The following is a 22,136-nucleotide window of genomic DNA, read 5'->3' as shown; positions in this document are numbered from 1 at the left end:
ATCAAAATATGAAATTCACACTTAATACAAATCAAATGTATTATGACCAAAATAGTGTAGATTAAATTAGACAAACACATTTACATCTTGTTATTTAATTATTGTGAATACTACATGTTGGTAGTTGAAAGCACGTTTAATGTGAGGTCCCTTTTGGTCCAGCATTGGCTAGGTTTTCAATTCTAGCAATGAAAAAATATATAAACATAAACTATATGATATAATTATGTGTATATATATTAAATTTTTTTTCTTTGATAAAAAATATGTGATATTACTAAGGATGCTATTTTTGTTTTAATATATACACAAAAGACTAATTATTTTATTTATTATGTGTAATATTAATAATTAATCTTAGTAGGTATGTTTAATTTTCAAACAAATAATGAAAATTGTTTGTTGTAATTAAAAATATTAGTTAAATATTTCTAAATGGAGAGAGATTCGATTTTGGAATCTTTTTGTTAGGTGGATATGATTTTTTGTTATTAACTTAATAGAGTCAATTTTTTTTTTTTTGAAAGAACTAAAGTTCATTGATTAAGGAAAATAGATGGGAATCACTGGGGGATTACCCTCCCCTTGATACAAAAAAGCCGACTCGCTAGCAATTCTAGCATTTTTGGCTGCACCATCCGCTACTACATTAAGGCTACGGTTAATATAAAAGAAGTGACAATTCAGGAATTTTCTTGACAAGTTTATAATTGAGTAAAAAACGTTTGCAAACTTCCAATCTGGGCAACCCCCTGAGCTAGAAAGGGCTTTGATAGCAATGCTTGAATCAGAGAGGAGGTGAACTTCTTGCCATCCCAGTTCAGCAGCTCGGGACAGAGCAAGGGAGATGGCCTGAAATTCTGCTTCTAAAGCCGAAAGTGCCTTAATTTTCTGGGATTGAATTGACCAACTTCCATTGTGAGTATCAACACATACAGCTGCTATTCCTGCATTCTCCCTAGTCCAAGAAGCATCAGAAAAAACAACATTAGAAGAACACCTGTAATCTGCACTAGAGCTTCTTGCTGCTGTGTTCAAAGGGACTGGATTTGTCATGGTCAACTCAGTCCTTCCTAGGTTGTTGGATATATTCTGAAGTTCAAAAAACCTGGTTCCAATTTTGTGCAGGGCCACGGTAGTATTGGCTGCTGTATTTCGAATGCAAAGAGCATTCCTTTGATGCCAAATTTCAGTAAAAACACATCCAACATAGTTGAGCAAATCAAACCTGTGAGCAGATCCTTGGAGATCTAGCACTTTTTCAAACAAATTGATCAAGTTATCATCACTAAAACATTCTGTTCTAATGGAAAAAATTCCACCAAACCAGATTGCTCTAGAGAAACTACACTGCCAGAATAAGTGAAAAGCACTCTCCACTTCAGTATCACACAGATTGCAGAATTTGTCATTGAGAAAAGGTAGTCGGTTTTTTGTTGGGATTGCTTCATTCAAGACACGCCAGAGCATCACTGAAACTCTTGGGTGAACTCCATTTCCCCAAATCCATTTCCACAAGTTTTTTCCTATGCCAAACCTTGATGCATTGTCCACACGGTAAGCTTCTTTGACAGAAAATTTTCCAACTTGATTGCTCTTCCAAAAAACCTGATCAGAAAAAGGGGAAGGGATTCTAGGGATGTTACTGATCCGAGTCCCCAATTCATGGCCAAATACCTGCTCAATAAGTTCCTCATTCCACTTGTTCTCAATTGAAACATCTTCCAGGGTCTTTATAGTGTAACCTCTGCCCCTTAGGCTGTTCATCAAACTTGCAAACTCATGATACTCCATCCATGGAATCCATGGTTGGTGCCAAAAGCTAATGGAACGACCTGATGCCGCAACTGTGATAGTCCCTTTGAGAATTGTATCTCTACTGTCCAGAATACATTTCCATTGAAAGGAGTCATTGCTTTTCTTCTTGACACTCCAAAAGCTTTCATGATTACAGTATTTTTTAAGCAAACAATTCACCCAAGGCCTATCCTCATGTGAGGCAAGATTCCACGCAAGTTTAGCCACCAGAGCCTTATTCATATCCTCGCATCTTCTTATTCCCAAGCCTCCCGATATCTTAGGTTGGCAAACTTGATCCCAAGCCTTGAGAGCCAAGAATCTATTCTTGTCTACCTTTCCAAGCCACCAAAATTTCCGCATCAAAGCGTCTAGTTCGCGACAGCTGGAAAGAGGGATCCTTGAGGTTGACATTGCATAGATAGGTATGGCTGAAGTCACACTCTTGATTAAGGTTAATCGCCCTGCATAAGAGAGGAGTTTCATCTTCCATCCTTCCAACTTCTTCATCAAGCTTTCTTTTAGCCGAAAGTAATCCTCCTTCTTTCTTCTTTTAAAGACAAACGGGTTGCCTAGATGTCTCTCATCTCCACGCACTTGATCAATGTTCAAATTACCCAAAATCTGCTCCTTTCTTTGAGACGACAAATTTCTGGAGAATAAGACACTCGACTTTGGCTTACTACAAGATTGACCCGACCAATTTTCATACAGGGAGATACACTCCATTAGTTTTTTTGCTTCCTTTTCATTGGCTCGGGCAAAGAGGATTGTGTCGTCGGCAAACATGAGGTGAGATACCGGAGGGGCTGAATGAGCTATTTTAATACCATGGATGGCTCCCCTCTCTTCCGCTTTGCAAATAATTTTGGAAAGGACCTCCTGACAAAGTAGAAAAAGGAAAGGAGAGATCGGGTCCCCTTGACGAAGTCCTCTCTGAGGAGAGATCTTTTTAAGAGGGCTGCCATTTAGAAGAACCGAGTATGAGACACTTGTAACACACGCCATCAAAAGCTTCCTACACCGATCATTAAAACCATTTGCACAAAGAACTTTATCGAGGAAGCTCCATTCCATTTTATCGTAAGCCTTGTGCATATCTAGCTTCAAAGCCATAAGCCCCCCCACCCCCCTCTTTTGACGAATCTTGTGAACTAGTTCTTGTGTAAGGATTGAGGATTCAGCAATCCACCTCCCAGGGATAAAGGCAGATTGGAAAGGGGATACCAGACTATTCATTAGAGGTCTCAATCTATTGGATAAAATCTTTGCAATTACTTTGTAAGAGAAATTGCAAAGGCTTATCGGTCTAAATTGATCCACACTCAAAGGAAACTCTACTTTTGGAATTAGACAAATAAAGGTAGTGTTCAGTTTTGGGTGCATATAACCAGTGGAAAAAAATTCTTTTACCGTTATACAAAGACTTGGTCCCACTAAATCCCAATATCTGCGATAGAACACTCCGGAGAATCCATCTGGCCCCGGGGCTTTTAGGGGGTGTAAACTGAAGACCGCTTCTCTAATCTCTGCCTCTGAAGGAGAAGCAGCAAAGCATTCGTTCGACTGAGAATCAATTCTGGTATTAAACAGATCATCAAAATCCCCATTGATCAAAGGATTGGAGGAAGAGAAAAGCTCCTGGAAGTGCTGATTGATGATCTCCGCGATGTGTTTTTTGTCCTTCCACACTCTACCTCCTTTATCCTTAATTGACCAAATACTATTTCTTCTCTTCCTTATGACTGTTGCAGCGTGAAAAAATCTTGTGTTTTTGTCCCCCAAAGAAAGCCAAGTCTCCCTAGATTTTTGTCTCCACATGCTCTCTAGTTTTAACCATGAGTCTGAAATCAGAGCATGAATTCGGGCTTCCTCTTCTTTGAGCAAATCAGAAATAGGTTGATTTTGAATCCATTGTAATCTGCACTCTAGATGTTTTATTTCTCCTTCATTCAAACTCGTGTGAGTCTTCTTCCAAACCTGGATCGCCCTTCTTGACTTGTCAATATTTCGAATAAAAGACACAGTGTCATTACCACTTGAAGACCAAGCCAAGGCAACTTCCTGCTTACATGATTCCTCCCAAGACCAGGCCTCGAAAAAACGGAATGGAATAAATCCTCTGGATGCAAATAAGTGTGTGTCAAGGATGATTGGGGCATGATCTGAAATTGAGATAGGCATATTCCGAACTCCAGCAGAAGCATACTCCATCAACCAATCCGAAGAGACGATGGCTCTATCAAGTCTTTCACGGATTAAGCCTCCCGAAAATCGGTTGTTTTGCCAGGTATATTTATTGCCAATGAATTGCAAATCCACACCACCTGAAGCTTCCATGAAATTACTTAGCCATTTTGTATCATTTGCAGTTACCCTTCGACCTCCACTCTTCTCCTCTTGGTTACTAATGCAGTTTAAGTCTCCTATTAACACCCATGGCATATGGCAGAGAGAGATTTCTGTTTCCAAACTCTCCCAAAAGGTTTCCTTCGCACCGATATATGGAGTACCATAAACTGCATAAAGTTTCCAATTCGATTGAGTGTGATTATCCCAAACAGTTGCTTCAAAAAAACCTTCAGCAAAGTAATTGACCACCATATCAATGCTATTGTTCCACATCAAACATGAACCACCCGCTAGACCTCTTGCACCAACACAATTAATCTTATTAAATCCCAACTTCTGAGCCAAATCTTCCATACAGTTTCTTGTAACCTTCGTTTCCATTAAAAAAACAACATCCACCTTGAACTTATTTACCCAAGCCGCAAGAGCTTGGGGTGTCGGGTCTCGGGCGAGGCCCCGACAATTCCACGATAGGCACTTCATGGGGCTGGTGGGGGCTTGATAAGGGCCGCCTCCTCGCCCATAGAAAAATTTAGAGAGCTTTCAATCGGTACTTCAATTAAATTAAGAGTGTCAATGAGGTTTCTCTGAGCATTAATCTCGGTTTCAACGTTCGCAGCCTCATTTTGATTCTTCTTATCTGAATTCAATTTGGATCGTGATCCCTTGCGCCTCCTTTTATCGTTCTTTGTTGATGAAGAAGCATGGCCAGAACCCATCTTAAAGGTTGAATTCGGGGCTGGGGAAAACTCAGGTAGGGAAGGGATTTCTTGAGAAAATTCCATGGTGTTCTCTTCAGTGTGTTGCACATAAGGGATTAAAGTAAGGCTGGCTTTTCTTTTCCTTCGTTGTGGGCACTGATGGACTAAGTTTGAGACATCTTCAGGGTCATGGAATAAAGTGGGAATTGGTTCAAACTTATCAACTTGGGCCGGCCCCATAAGTTCCTCAGCCAACCCAATTTCTTCAGCATAAATGGGCCAAGGAAAGTGGGTGGGCTCAGGGTGTTTATGTGGTTGTCTTGATTGGCAAAGATCAACATGGGCCTTTTCCACCATTTGATCATAAGTGGGCCCAATGTTAGCCATAATGGTGGTAAGTATTCCATTATCCACTGGGTTAGGAGGGGGTCTAGATGAAAATTTATTTAAAATGTCTATATCAGAGAGTGTACTTTTGTTACCTTGAATAGGTCTTCTTGAAGCAATAGGGGAAACAGTTCTGGCTCTTCTTCCTTTTCCTGGATGGCACGCCCCTTTGGAACCAGAAGCTAGGGATGTAGGGGTAATACCCTTCGGTTGGGCACAGGTATTCACCACTTTTAAATTTTTCCCCAAAATGGAGCCTGGGCCATTGTTGTTGACTCTGATTACTTTCTTCATTGGCTTGATACTAGCCGTTTGATGCAGGTCATGCTCTCTGGTGTTTTCATGGACAGGTCGCTTTCCATCTGCTTTGGATCTCGCGTTGGTCGTCGGAGTTGAGCTTGCCGGAGTGTTGTTCCAGCCTAAGCCTTCTCGGAAAAAATCGAGTTGATTGCGAGTATTGAAGCAGCTGAAAATGGCTGTCTCGGCCTTAATCCACGGACCATAAGCCGGAACTGCATCACCTTGGGGGGGAAAAGCATAAGCCGTTGATCGGAAGCACGTCTTCTTGTCATGGCCAAGGTACCCACAGTTATAGCACAATTTCGGCAGCTTGAAGTACCGAAATTGGATCCATTCTTTCCTCCCTCTCTTAACATCCAAGAAAAAACCAGAGACAACTTGAAGTGCTGTATCTATTTCAACTTGGAATTTCAGAAATCCCCTTCTTACTACTGTGCGTTGATTAGCTAGATCACTCCCAATAAACTTCCCAGCCTTTGCTGCTATTGTCCGCGTGTTAACACCATTGAGGTATGGTGTTGGTAAGCCAGAAGCCATTACCCAAAAAGTAGCCTTTCCCATATTGACATTATACCAGTCTCCATCATCAGGCCATTCTTGAATGATGAGAAGCTTGCCATTTATAATCCATGGCCTATTTCGAAGAATTGCCACTCGATCCTCCGGTTTGTCGAAGAAGATTCCCCACACTCCTGGCTTTAATGTTTTAAATTTCCAATAACCCTTCAACTTCCAAATCTGGCTTAAAATGTCTCTGAGCCTAGACCTGGAAACTCCCTTTCCACCAAAAAAACTGGCTAATACTCCAGTATTGACGATATCTGCAGTAAGTTCGAAATCGGGCTCCAACTCTAGAGTCATAGATTCCAAAAAATTGCTTCTGAGGACTTCAATGTCCACATTTGCGGCTTCAGTATTTGCATTTTTTGGGGACTCCACCAACCCTCCTTCATTGTCATTGTTAGATTCTGTCATTCCATTATCATTAATGAGAGGTGGTTGTTGTTGTAATTCTGGTGCAATAACTTCGGTGGCCCCTGTTACTTGATCAGAGCTGGTTCTCGCAGATACTCCAGAGGCATTAAGGGACCCATTGGCTTGAACAGTATCCTCCATTGTTACCTCACGAGGGTTGCCATTGCTGTCCTCCATAACTTAATGTAGAAAGGACAAAACTTGACTTTTCCTTGAAAAACACCAGACTTGAAAGTAAGGTTCAGTATACAGTAAGGTGTAATAGGATTATGGGCAAAAAGCATTGATTTGAAAACACTGAAAGGTTAAGGTGGCCACAACAGTTGAAAAGCAAAAGAACAGTAGGTTTAGTGATTTGACATCAAGTCAAGTTGGAAGTTCCAACACTCTCACTTGAGAGAAGAGCAGAGGTATCCAATTACTTCATATGTTCATTAATTCAATACATACATATATATATATATATAGTCACCTTAATGGTTTTAATTATCACGTATATAGTCACCTTCATACATACATATATATATATATACATACATTGATGATCAACTGAGATCATAATTAATTGGTTTTGAAATTGAGTTTACCATTTTTGCCGATCCTTCACCACACACACCATCACCAAGGGTAACGAATATTACTAGCAGCAGGCCACGAACACCGTCTAATAGAGTCAATTGATACTATATTTTTTGTTTGAATCTTTATAAGAAATTGTGTTTCTCACTTAAGAGAAAATGACAGTTTAAATATATTTGTGTTAAAATTTCATGTAGTTGCGAATGATATATTTTTTATTAAATATATGTATTATATAATTACTTACTCTACTTTTATTGATAATTCTTTGTAAAAGGATTTCATTTATCAAAATTACTGATTGGTGGTCTAAAATCTCTTACTAGATTTCTGAAAAATTTCAATTAAATTGTTTAAGAGTGTAGTGATGCGCAATATGACTTCCATTAAAAAAAAAAAAAAAAAAAAAAAAAAAGGTGATTTTTGCTCCAATACTACAAACAAAAAGTTACTTTTTAGTAACCATATGTATATTAGAAACAACATAAAATTGTTGTGACTAAATGTAATTTTTTAATTACAATAAAAAATTATTTAAAATATAATATTTAGATATAAGTTGTTACTAAATTAATTTTAGTCACAATAAATATTGTGAATAGAAACCCATTTAGTCACAATAAATTATAATTTTTATACTAATATTTTTGCCACAACATAATAATGATGATTTACAATTAGTCACAACTTTTTAACTTTTAGTCATAAATTTTATTGTGACTAAAAATAAAAAATTTTGTAATGCAAATAATAATAATAATAAGAATAATAATAATAATAATAGAAAACTTTGGCAAAATTAATATTCATTTTTTAAAATTTAATTTGTATTTTGACAATTGGATTTACTATGTAAAATTGAATTAAATTAGAGTGTATATTATGAATAAAGATTATATTTGATTGGATTATTTAAATACTATACTGTATTTAGTATAGTATATGACTAAATCTAGTATAAATAGTTTTTTCAATATAATTATAATATTTTAACAATTAATGATATCAAATAATCCTTTATATTCATAAAAAAAAAAAAAGTTTTACTAATATTTAATAAAAAAATACATATTGTGAAAATTCGTGTACATTATAAAAAAATGAATGGAATATAATGTATATTTAATAAATATATAATTTTTTTAAAAAAAATTGTTAATAGAAAATAATACTAAATAATCTTTAATAAAACTAAATAATGAGAAATAAGTAAACTAAGTAATTTATAATAAAAAATAATAGTAATAGAATTACATAAAATTATGATATATATATAATTTTATATTCTAAAATTTTCAATTGATATTATAAAAAATAACAAATAAAAGAATAAATAGAAAATATTAAATAAAACATAAATTTGACATAATTTATAATTTGAAATAATAAAAAACCTTTTTTTTATTATTTTAATGTAAATACAATACATACAATTTTTTAGAAAAAATCTAGTTATTAGAAAAAAAAAAAGCGCCACTCACGGGTTAAAATAGTCGCAGTCAACATGAAGTAAATAAGACATTGGGATAAGTAGAAATTACACAATATATTGGAAAATTATAAGAGTTTATTTTTAATTGCATAAATAGATAATACTAAAGGGTTATGAGTTTTTTTTTATTTTTTTTAGGGCTATTTTCAAAAATATAGAAAAAATTATTAAGGTTATGATAAATATGGCATAAAAAGTAAATGCCACTAAATATGGCATTATCTAACCAATTAAACTAAAAATATGATCTTTTTCTAAAAAAACCATATAAAACATTAAAAAGAAATTTAAATTTAAAATTCATAAAAAATAAAAACTTAATTAAATTGCCATAAAAAATATTAAAATTCCCTTTATATTTATTTTTTTAAAAAAATAAAACAAATAAAACAATAGTGATTGTCGAAGTTGTCACTCGTGCCGGAAAAGTCACAGGAGTTTACTGTTGGCACCGAAAAAGTCGCCGGAGTTGCTGCCGCCGCCGAAAAAGTCGTCAGAATTAGCATTGTGGCTGGAAAAATCACCAAAAAACTGGTTTCTTGATGAAGAAACCAGTTTCTTGGTGATTTTTCCGGTAATTTTATCGGAGACAATGCCAAGTCCGACGACTATTCTATAGTTTGATGCCGGTGCCGAAAAAGTTGTCGAAGTAGTTCCTGGTGTTGGAAAAATTGCCAGAGTTATTGCCGGCGTAAAAAAAGTCGTCAAAATTGGCATTGTCGCCAGCAAAATCATTAGAAAAATCACCAAGAAAGTAGTTTTTTCATCAAGAAACTGGTTTCTTCACCAAGAAAGTGGTTTCTTCATCAAGGAACTAATTTTGTTACACAACAATAATAAAGATTATGAAAACAAAACAAAAATGATATACACTGAAAAATAATTGAAACCAGTTTCATCAATCAACCAAATAGAGAAAAAAATACCAAAAAAATTACTAAGAAACTGGTTTCTTCATCAAGAAATTGGTTTCTTGATGAAGAAAAAAAACCAGTTTCTTGGTGATTTTTCGGATAATTTTTCCGGCGACAATGTCAATTCTGACAAATTTCCCAGAGTTTATTATCGGTACTGAAAAAGTCACCGGAGTAGTTGTCGATGTATCAGTCGTCAGAGTTGCTACCAACTCCAAAAAATTCGTCAGAATTGCCATTGTCGTCAAAAAAATTACCAAAAAACTGGTTTCTTCATCAAGAAACCATTAACCAGTTTCTTGGTTATTTTTCCGGCGGCTATGCCAATTCTGATGACTTTTCTAAAGTTTACTGTCAGTGCCAGAAAAGTCGCCGGAGTAGCTGCTACGTCAGAAAAATCGTTAGAATTGGCATTGTCAATGGAAAATTCACCAAGAAAGCGGTTTCTTAGACTTCAAGAAACCAGTTTCTTGGTGATTTTTCAGTAATTTTTTCGGCAACAATGCCAATTCCGACGAATTTTCCGGCACAAGCAGCAACTCCGACGACTTTTCCGGCACCGAACGCTACTCCGGCGACTTTTCCGGCACCGGCCACAAACTCCAGTGACTTTTCTGGCATCAATGACAAATAAAACTTCCTAAACAAATAAAAACATTAAATATGGGATTTAGAAACCTAATTACATATATATGGCATATCAAATACCATAAAAAACCTAAAAACAAAAAATACCATATAAATTGGCCAAACTTAAATGTGCCATATTTATCATAAGAACTTTTAAAATCTCATACTAAGTGTAATTTCTTCTTTTTTTTATATATTTATATGGGTTTTTTTATGCCATATTTTTGTAAAAAAAAATATGTTATTTTTGTAAAAAAAAATATGTTATTTTTGTAAAAAAAAATATGTTATTTTTGTAAAAAAAAATATGGAAATCTCATACTTGTAAACAATAATAAGTTTTGCCAAAAGTCGCCGGCGCTAGAAAAAACGTCGAAAAGTTGCCGGAAAAGTTAGTGTCGCTGGAAAAGTAACCGAAAAATTCACCGTTGCCAGAAAACCACTAGAAAAGTCACCAGAAGTAGATGTCTCAAATATAAACAAAAATAAAACCGGTTCTATAACACAATGAATAAAAATAAATAACACAAAATAACTCAAACCGGTTATAATTGAAATACAACCAGTTCTGTAACATAATTAATAAAAATAAATAAAATAAAATAGCGCATACTAATTATAATTAAAATAGAACTGATTCTATAACAATGTTATAATGGATAAAAACAAATAACACGAAATAACTCAAACTGGTTAAGAACCGGTTATATAACATAATGAATGAGTATTTTTGAAGTAGATATGGTATGAGTGTAATTATTTGGTGGGTTGGAGCATGTTGAATGGATGTTTTTATGTGAGCTATTTTATTTAACTAGTTTTTGTGTGTGAGTTTTTATCTTAGTTGCTTTGCGGAACCAGATTTTTTTTTTTTTTTTGTCTTAAATTTTTAACTAGTTGATAAATATAACCGATTTCTTTATATTATATTTGAGTTATTGTGTGTTATTATTTGTGTTTATTTATTTTATTATGAAGTTTGTTCTCTTCATATTTATGCCTCAATATTTTTTGAAATTGATCTTTATTTTTTTTTAAAAAAAAAATTATAATCGGTTTTATGAGATATTATGTGTTATGAGGTTTTTTATTGTAGAACTAGTTTAGTTTTTAATTTATGTTTCAGTATTTTAGGAACTGATTTCCCTTTTATATTTTAATTCTAATCGGTTTGAATTATTGCGTGTTACTTGTTTGTATTCATTATGTTATATAACCGATTCTATTTTATATATAACCGGTTTTGAGTTATTTCGTGTTATTGTGTTTTATTCGTTATAACACTGTTATAAAACCGGTTCTATTTTAATTATAACTGGTTTGAGTTATTTTATGTTATTTATTTTTATTTATTATGTTACAGAACCGATTATATTTCAATTATAACCAGTTTGAGTTATTAGTTTTTATTCATAGAACCGGTTATATTTTTAGTTATATCTGAGACATCTACTTCTAGTGACTTTTCTAGTGACTTTTTCAGCGACGGTGACTTTTTCGGTGACGGTGATTTTTATGCAATATTTTTATGTAAAACTATATGTGGTATTAACTTTATGGACACTTAAATATATATATTTTAGTATAAATTAAAGTTTAACGTAGTATTATATAAAAATATGATATATAATCCAATTCAATATAATACAATACAATACAATACAATACGACCTAATACGGCGTTTCAAAGGAGTCCTAAAATACATAATATCACAATAATAGCGAAGGATAACAATTTTTTTATTTTATTTATGAAATTAAAATATACGAGACTTAATATTATATACACTAAAAATGATATGTTATTTGTTTTGGTATTTGTATCTTAAGTTGTTATTCCTCTTATCAAACAATATTAAAGTAAAAACTTAATTGGAAAAAACAAAACAAAAATTTCTTCTCAGTTTCTTTCTAGAAGTTCTTAGTCGCCGCTTGTTATTTTTGCCTAATCATGGCTCATCAACTATTTCTCGGTCTTACGACATGGCTCTATAGTCAGGTCTTGTCGATTCTCATACAATTTTTAATTTTGTTGGGATTGTTATCTTTTTGTGTTCTTGTTCTCTTTCTTTTTGTTTAGAGGTGTGTCTCAGTATTTAAATTGCTCTTAGTTCTTGATTGAATCTTTACTGGCATTAATCACCTTATATTGTTATTTTTATTTCTTATGTTTTGTTTTTTTTTTTTATGCGGTGATCCAAATCACACATGATTAATAAAGTAGCAATTCACAATCGGCGGTAGCACCTCCTCGAATCAAGATAGCTCATTGTCTAACCGAAGAGCATGTTTTGCCAAACCATGTGCTGCAGAATTCGCATCCCGAGCCACATGGGTCAAAACTGCTCTCGAGAGTTTAGACAATAAAGTTATGACATCCTCAAGTAGCACACACAGCTCGTTGAAAAAGACCCTTCTTTTGTTTATAGTTGTTTTTATGTTTATTTATATTTTCAATAGTAGTGTTGCTATACCACCTTGTTATTGTTATGGTAGTAAGACTTTATTCATTTATGCTAAAGAATCTTAATCTTATTTCTTAATGGGACATTGAAGAATCTCAATTCGGTCAAAATACATTTGTGTGTAGCATGATTATATATCTTTGTACATGTTTCAACCAACTACCTTTAATTATTTAAATATGGCTTTTTTAAAAAAAAAATTGAAAAAATTGTCATTGGCATAAACACATGTATGATTGGTACGGATCAATATTTTGCCTATAAATACAGGAGTCTGGATCACATTTCTAGTCACACAAAATCACAATAAAATAAAATAATAATAATAATAATAATAATTAAAGAAGTACTTTAACTACTCTCTACAATGGTGGTTTCGGGAGGAGAAGAATACCATGGTACCAAGGTTGATCATTGTTTCGAAGTACAAGTGAGGGAGACAGAGGTGGTGGCAGCAGCTCTACCGATGCAAGACCACTGGCTTCCTTTGTCCAACCTCGACCTGATCTTGCCGGCGGTCGACGTGGGAGTTTTGTTTTGCTACACAAACATTACAAGTGGTAGTCCCACATCGACAACCAATGAGTGTTTTGGGGCCAAGGTTTGGGCACTGAAGAAGGCCCTCGCACAAGCCTTGGTCACCTTCTACGCCTTCTCTGGCGAGCTGGTCAAGAACGCCGAAGGAGAGCCCGAGTTGCTCTGCAACAACGGCGGCGTCGACTTTTCTGTAGCCTCCGCTGACGTGGAGCTCTCTGACCTCGATTTGTACAACCCAGATGACTCCTTTGAGGGCAAATTGGTTCCCGGCAAGAAGCGTGGCGTTCTGGCTGTCCAGGTAATATATATATATATAAAAATTAATATAATACTCATATCTAAGAAATTGATATTTAAAGGGGCTGAGGGCCGGCAAAAAAAAACATAAATTATCTTTGTTTACTTTTTTTTCTACTTTTATTAGTGTTTTACAAAAATAACTCTGTACACACCATCCAACTTTTCTGTCGGCCCGTATGAAACATCCAGAAAAAAACTATGAAAACAAACTCCCAAAATATTTATTTTTTTTTTTTGAGAATATATAACCTGTGTATTTTGAAGGTAGAAAATGGTCGTAATTCTCGACTAGTGTTAAAAAACCATTTTAACAAGTTTTATAAATAGTATATATATATATACATTTTTTATGTGTCTAAATTCTAAATAAGAGTAAAAATTATTACAGGTAACTGAATTGAAGTGTGGTGGGATAGTGGTAGCATGCACATTTGACCACCGCATAGCTGATGCATATTCGGCTAACATGTTCTTCATTTCATGGGCTCAAATGGCTCAATCTAAACGATTATCTCTTCGACCCTCTTTCCGCCGATCTCTCCTCAACCCCCGCCGCCACCAAATTACCCCCCACAACTACTCCTCCATTGACGACATGTACGTTCCTGTAACTGCTCTCCCTCCGCCTCCCTCATCCACCGCTTCCGCCGCCGACCACCTCATCAGCAGGATCTACTATGTCAAGGCCGAGCAGCTGGAGTGGCTCCAAGCCCAAGCTGATACTGGAAACCTCGTCAAGCGCCCAACAAAGCTCGAATCGTTCAGCGCTTACCTTTGGAAAATGGTCGCCAAATGCGCCGCCTCCGACCACCCAGGAAAGATTTGCAAGATGGGTTTAGTGGTGGACGGACGCCGGCGTCTGTGTCGGAAGAAAGCCGGTGCCGACGAGATGGAATCTTACTTTGGAAACGTTCTTTCGATTCCATTCGGAGGGAAGATAGTGGAAGATCTTGTTGAAAGGCCGCTAAGTTGGGTTGCCGGAGAAGTGCGTGAGTTTCTTGAAACGGCAGTGACGGAGGAGCATTTCTTGGGGCTAATTGACTGGGTGGAGGCTCACCGGCCGGTTCAGGGGCTGGCGAAGATATACTGCCAGGGAAGCCAAGATGGGCCGGCGTTCGTGGTGTCATCCGGGCAGCGTTTTCCGGTGAAGGAGATTGATTTCGGGTGGGGTGAACCGGTTTTCGGGTCGTACCATTTCCCTTGGGGCGGAGATTCGGGGTATGTTATGCCTATGCCGAGCGCCGCCGGGAACGGTGATTGGGTTGTTTACATGCATTTACTGAAGAAGCAAATACAAGTCATTGAAAAGGACGCTGCTGATGTTTTTACTCCATTCAAATTTGATTACGTCATTAATATTAAAAATAAGTAATTATTAAACAAAAAAATTTAATCAATTAATTATGCCGTTTTGTTTTTAATTACCTATACAAAATGATGAATAGGTGATGATCAATTTGCTATAGATTATCGGTATTCATTAATTTTGTAGAAATAATATGTATTGAAATGGATCATTGTTCACAAAAGAAAAAATCATTGAAATGGATATATATATATATATATATAAATTTATTTATCTAATAAAAAAAATTATATTTATATATCTATGTTGTTAATCTTCAATTTTCGCTTATAATCTATCTTTATATACTAGAGTTTTTTTTTTGCCGTTAAATCCTACTTGCTGTATCACTAATTTAAATTTTGGTGGTAATTAAAACTTTTTAAATTAATCAACTTATACCAAATTAATCAACTTATACCAAATTTAACAATCATTATAAACTGTTTATATGTACACTTTTGTACAGGTTGGCATATTTATATTATTTCAAAATTTATTTTATAATTAAAAAAATTATCAAAATAAAAAATAAAAAATTTAAAAAATATTATAAATTTTGAAAATATTTTTTATAATTTTTAAATAATAATAATATTAAGTGTACAAATATAAACGTGCAACGTACAAGATTGTATACATAAATAATTTATGTTGGTAGCTAACTTTGAAAAATATATGATACCTTAAACTTGCTAACAAATGTTAGACTTTTTATTTGGGCTTACATTAAGTTTTATTGGTTTTATTAAAACTTGGGTTGATTGGATAGTTCTTTGCTGTGTTAGCCCATGTTGTTGGTGATCAATTGTTAATGGGCTTAGCATCTGTGTGTAAAGTCTAGGTGAAGCAGAAGTGTGGGCTTTTCTAGTTGACTGAAGCCTTTGATGAGCAGGCCCAGCCCAACTAGGGTTTTGTAGCTAAGTCCTCTCCCTAACTCTATAAATACATATTGTCTCATCACAATTGTATACCTTTTGATAATCAGATAAATAAAACTGCTTCTGATTTAGAGATCTAGGGAGGAAGACTTAGTTGATAGTATTGCACTATCAAAGTGGAGTAACTGCTGTGGATCAAACAGAGATAATTGCTATGGATCAATCAGGTACACATACCTAATTATTATATATTACTATTGTGTTCTATGTTATATACAAATAGATCTTGGGTTCATTATTAATTTTTCTAACATGTGGTATCAGATTGCCTATTGTATATGATTTAGAACCTATAATTTTTATAACAATTAATATGTATATGTTATTTTTTTTTTCCAATTACATATTAATTTCGTTATTATTTTATGTTGAATTTTTTATTTTTCGATCTTAAAAGTTTAGGGGTTTTATTCCTCATTAAATTCTCTTTCTTTTGATATATTACTTGCATAAAATCATTGAGTAAATTAGGAGAATTTTAAGATTAATTTTTTAGGGTTTATGTATTTTTTCTTTATGAAATTCAATTTGGGATTTTTGATTCTATTGTTTATACATTAAAATTGGTAGTGCAAATCTCATTACCAACTACTTTACAATGTTTCTACCCGTTTAATTTTTCGAATTGGATAACACACATTGTAAAATCGGATTGTTGTTTGTTCATAATTTTTCGGATTGTTTTTGCCATGAGATCTAGACATTGAGCCTTAAAAACTCGAAATTAGTAGTCTAGATGGACTAGAAATCCAATACCGATCGAAACCCCTCAAAATCCCAAAGTTTTCCGTCGGTTTTCGCCGGAATTTCACGTCCAGACCCGACCGCCTGCAACCGGGTCGGGCTCGACCCGTTTCACCCATGCTGGAGGAAGAAGATGACTCCCAGCCAGCGATGCCCACTCGCACAGCCCGCGCGTGGGGGCGCGTGCGGCACCGTCGGGTGTCGTTTTTCGACGTTTTTTTTTCCATCGTGCTTAAAATTAAATTTCTGATTTTTCTATGATTTTTAATTAATTTTTTGACTCCGTTTAGTAATTATTATTATTTTAATGATAATTATGCAGTTAAAAAATTATTAAAAATAATTTTTGATGATTTTTCAAAATCCGTAAATCATAGAAAAAATTTTGGGTTTCTTCTCGTTCCATAAAACATAGTCACTCTCTTATTTGATTTATCTTGACTATGTAATCTCCACCAATATTCTTTATTTCACATTTTTTCATTAATTGTTGTTCTAAAGTTATAAAACTTGATTATTTGATATAAAAATAATGTGTTATGGTGGACACTTTATTTTTTTTATTATCAATATAATAAAAGCAATTAATATCTCTCTTTTAGAAATTTGGTTGAAAATTATTAATTTTCAATGATTGTTTTATCACCAAATTTCACATGTTGAAGAAAATATTATATATTTTGGTTGACTATATGTGTAATTACTTGCCCAAAGGTAGTATTTACATGTATTAGTTCACATTCCATGAAGTGAGTTAATATTAAATATATATATTTTCATTATTTGCCCAAAGGTAATAATTTAAATATATAAATTTATTATTATTTTTTGCTTGAATTAATATATATTTTTAAGAAATTTATTTGCCCAAAGGTAATAAAATTCTTAAATGATATGTATTTTTTCTTTGTTGTTAACTTCATGAAGGTAGATCATGTGTGTGTTATATTCTCACCCCAAAGGGGAGTTTATAATGACCAGTTGATTCTACAATATTTTCTAATGCATTGCTCATATTGCTTATTCAAGTTTTAATTTTAATTTTTTGGATTTTTCGGTCTCCTTTCTACGAACAACAATACCGTTTTCATCTGAATTCTGAATGCTTCAACTTTAAGACATGAAAACGAGATGTGAAAATTACTTTAGGCATAATCAATTTGGACTTATGCCTTCGAGAAGAAAAATCTGCTGATCTTATTCTAATATCAGAATTGTTGCCCAAAAATTCTTCATGCACATTGGAAAAATTCAAATCATCTTAGTTTCATTGCTATGAACCGTTTAATTCCTGAACATCTTTTGATGGTTTGCCAAACACCTCAAATACTAATGAGTTTTTCAAAGTACTAGAAAAACTATTTCACACTAGTGAAATCGCTAAAGCTGGACATCTTATGGATGAAATGGCAACCATTAAGTATGAAAAATAAAAGGAGTGCGAGATTTTATTCTGAAATTGGTGAATGTTCAGTCCAAGTTGAAAGATCATAATATTCCTCTTCCTGACTCTTTCATTATTCATCGAGCTCTTCATGCACTTCCTGCCTCTTTCAGTCTTATCAAGACAGCCTACAACACTTATAATAAAACATGGAGTTTTAGTGATCTAATTTCTCAGTGTGTAGCTGAAACAAACAAGCTAACAAAATGAAAAGAATGAGTCTTCTCACTTTGTTTCTCAACTCAAGCCCAACAAAGGATAAAGAAAATATGAAGAGAAACAACAACAACCAGAGGCTAAGGGATTTCAAGAAGCCAAGTGAGAGGGAGTCAATGCTTACAGTGGACACTTATATTGGAGTGGACGTTATTTATGTTGGCACACTTATTCTTGAATTACAGTTTAGTGTTCAGATTGTTTTGAACAGTAATTACTTGATTCCTACTTTTAAAGTAATTCAGTTTCGCTTCCGCTTATAGTGAACCAATGATTTTCTTTTCGTTTAGCCAATTATAGTGTTGACATTATGTTTGACTCCGAATAATTGGAAACTGTTTTTACTCTGATATTCTTTTCAACTTATCATTGACTTCCTTAGCTTCTTTTTTTTCAATGCTGTGAATATTGTGGATAAGAAATCTTATATTAAGATAACATCCTTATTATTCTGGCACGATAAATCGGGTCATATTTCTAAAGAAAGAATTGATCGATTACTTCTAGCTAAAATTCTTTCTCCTGTTGATGTTTCTGGTTGTGATACTTGTGCTGATTGTACTGGTGAAAAATTGACTAAAATAAGAAAGCAGACTGCTCACTATAGTCACTCTTTATAAGAGATTATCCACACTAACATCAGTAAACCTTATTCCAACACGTTGTGCAGCAACAAGTATTTTATAACTTTTATCGATGTTTTTTCTTCTTATGGCCTCACCTACCTGATCAGAGACAATCCAACGCTTTTAATAAAGTCAAAATCTTTCGAACTGTTCTTGAGAAATCATTGGGAAGAGTCATAAAATTTGTTCATTTTGATCGCGGAGGAGAATATTCTGGTTGTTATATAGAATCTAAACAACACATGAGGCCTTTTGCTGAATATTTTCCAGAAAATTGTGTAGTTTCTCAATACAATATGTCAGGTTCACTGAGAAAAATGGCGTTGTTGAAAGGAGAAACCGCACTCTCATGAATTAGTGAGAAGCATGATGAGTAGAACAAATCTTCCAGAGTTTTTATGGGGGTGAAGCACTTATGACTGCAACTTATATTTTAAATCATGTTCCCAGTAAATCTGTTCCCAAGACCCCTTTTGAGTTGTGGACTGCGCGGAAGCCTAGTCTGAATCATCTTCGTGTATGGGGTTGTCCAGCTGAAGTAAAGATTTATGATCCTAATTTGAAAAAGTTAGATCCGAGAATAAATCGTTGTTATTTCATTAGTTATCCAATGCGCTCAAAAGGCTATCGCTTTTCCTGTCCTACTCGTGGTACGCGAATTGTTGAATCTCAGACTGCTAAATTTTGATGTTGCTGAAAATATTCATTCACCATCTCTTGAAATGGGGGAGTCATCTAAAGGAATTTTTATTCCTATGTCTTTTTCAAGAGATGATAATAATAGCAGTCTTATTCTTACTCTAGTTGATAACGCTCCCATTGCTGATGAATATATTGCTCCTACTATCCAAGATGACGAGGGTCCTATTATTGATGAGGAACCTATTATTGAAGAAGGTTTTGTTGTTGATGAGGGTCTTGTTATCAGAGAAATCTAATTGTGGAATATGTCATTCAAAATGATGGTCAATAAATAGAGGTTATTCCAGAAGTACCTCCTATATGGAGATCTCAAAGACATAAGATGTCAATAAGGTGTGATGATAAATCTATTTACCTTGGAGAAGGTGAATGTGATCTTGGTCATTTTGTGGAACCTCTTACTTATAGTGAAGCACCCAATAGGTTGCAAATGAATTTTTTAAGAACTAAAAGGGATAAAAATGGACAGATTGAAAGGTTTAAAGCGTGTTTAGTGGCTAAAGGCTTTACTCAAAGAGAAGGTATTGATTACACTGAAACTTTCTCACCTGTTTCCACTAAAGATTCATTCAGAATTATTATGGATTTAGTTGCGCATTTTGATTTAGAGTTACACCAAATGATTGTTAAAACTATTGTTCTGAATGGAGAATTGAGTGAGCAAGTCTATATGTCTCAACCTGAAGGCTTCGAGGAAAATGGAAATGACAATTTGGTTTGCAAATTGAAATGATCCATTTATAGTCTCAAACAGGCATCTCACCAGTGGTACTTGAAGTTTAATAAGGTTGTGACACTGTTGGGTTTCATCGAGAACAAGTTTGACTAGTGTATTTATATGAAGATCAGTGGGAGTCATCATATTTTTTCTTGTTCTTTATGTAGATAATATTTTACTTGCCAGCAGTGATTTGTCATTACTAAATGAGACCAAAAATTTTCTGTCTTCCAATTTTGATATGAAAGATCTTGGAGAGGCATTCTATGTTTTGGGGATTGAGATCCATCGTGACAGGAATCGAAAAGTTCTTGGCTTACCTCAAGAAGCTTACGTTACTCGTGTGCTCAAAAGGTTCAACATGGATTTGTGTAAAGCTGGTTTCGTTCCTATTTTGAAAGGGACAAATTTACTAAGCAACATTGTCCCAAGAACAACTTAAAAAGAGAAGCAATGCAGAATATCCCATATGCAAGTTTGATGTATGCTTAGGTTTGCACTAGACCTGATATTGCTTTCATGGTCGATGTTCTTAGGAGATATTTATCTGATCCTGGCCATGATCATTGGGTTGCAGCCAATAAAGTTTTGAGATATTTGCATAGAACGAAGAGTTTTATGCTTGTGTATAAGCATGTCAACAATCTTTAAGTTGTTGGTTATTCAGATTCAGATTTTGGTGGTTATGTAGATGATTTAAAGTCAACTTCTGGCTATATTTTCACTTTTGTTGGTGCTGCTATTTCTTGAAAAAGTGTTAGATAGACTTTAATCGTATCATCTACTATATATGTTGAATTTGTCGTATGTTATGGTGCATCTTTGCAAGCTCTATGGTTAAAGAATTTTTGTTTTTAGAGATACGACTAGTTGATCCTATTTCCTCTCCTATACTAATCTATTGTGATAATAATATTATTGTTTTCTTTTCAAAGAATAATGAGATTAGTAGTGCTTCTAAATATAAGGAAATAAAGTATCTCACTATTAAAGACTTGGTTAAGAAAGGAGACATTGTGATAGAATATTGAAAGACCAAGTTGATGTTTGCAGATCCTCTAACCAAAGGATTAAGTGCCATATTGTTTGATAAACATGTTTTTGATATAGGCATTTTATAATCTTTTGCTCCTTTGGGTTAGTGGGAGTTTCTTGCTTTATCTTTTGAGATTACATTTATATGTAATTTACTTGTTAATGTTATGAACTACTTTGTGGGCCAATACTTTTTGATTATTGGATGTTTATGCTTTCAGTTAGGCTTTGTTATATTCTCGAGAATAATTGAATTGAAAGCATGTAGTTCATATCTTGTTGTGATCATTGTATTTTAAGTATATTTACTAAAAGACAATGATATTTTGTTGGCTTAATGTTTTAAGCAAGTTTAGTGACACTTACTTATTTATTAAGTAGTGTATGTTTAATTTCACTGGCTTATTTATTAAGCATCACGGTATCAGTGAAATTGAGGACTGATAAGGATATTATGTTATTTTAAATTGATCACATGTTGAACATAATTCCTTACCACACTACTAGACTTATTGACCATGTCGATTTAATACTTTGGTATTTGTGATTATGAATGTCTTTTGTTGAGTTAAAAACAATATGATTGTCATAGTTCATTATCAAAGGTTAAATTGGACCGGTATGTTGAGATGCTATCAGAGAACTATCATTTTTTAAAGTGGCCACAAATATTTTTCTGTTGTTCAACCCATGAGTCGTTTTAAAATAAAATTATTTTGATATATAATATATATGTATTAAAATTAATGTAGCCCAAGTGGGAGAATGTTAGACTTTTTATTTGGGCTTACATTAAGTTTTATTGGTTTTATTAAAACTTGGGTTGATTGGATAATTCTTTGTTGTGTTAGCCCATGTTGTTGGTGATCAATTGTTAATGGGCTTAGCATCTGTGTGTAAAGTCTAGGTGAAGCAGAAGTGTGGGCTTTTCTAGTT

The 22,136-nt window shown here is 34.0% G+C and overlaps 2 protein-coding genes across 2 annotated transcripts; one reads left to right on the top strand and one right to left on the bottom strand.

Annotated features, from left to right (window-relative positions):
* Window positions 1-543: 543 nt before the first annotated feature.
* On the bottom strand, window positions 544-4,530 carry LOC133036836 (uncharacterized). Its single transcript, XM_061113597.1, has one exon. The coding sequence runs from the start codon at window positions 4,528-4,530 to the stop codon at window positions 544-546; it is 3,987 nt and encodes a 1,328-aa protein (XP_060969580.1).
* Window positions 4,531-12,875: 8,345 nt separating this feature from the next.
* On the top strand, window positions 12,876-14,889 carry LOC115712264 (coniferyl alcohol acyltransferase). Its single transcript, XM_030640520.2, has 2 exons — window positions 12,876-13,427; window positions 13,818-14,889. The coding sequence occupies exons 1-2, from the start codon at window positions 12,960-12,962 to the stop codon at window positions 14,799-14,801; spliced, it is 1,452 nt and encodes a 483-aa protein (XP_030496380.1). The 5' UTR covers window positions 12,876-12,959; the 3' UTR covers window positions 14,802-14,889.
* The last annotated feature ends 7,247 nt before the right edge of the window (window positions 14,890-22,136 follow it).

Source organism: Cannabis sativa, chromosome 4 (genome assembly GCF_029168945.1).
Source record: "Cannabis sativa cultivar Pink pepper isolate KNU-18-1 chromosome 4, ASM2916894v1, whole genome shotgun sequence".
NCBI lineage: Eukaryota > Viridiplantae > Streptophyta > Magnoliopsida > Rosales > Cannabaceae > Cannabis > Cannabis sativa.
The sequence above is the reverse complement of the archived record's forward strand: the minus strand, read 5'-3'. Positions and strand labels throughout refer to the sequence as shown.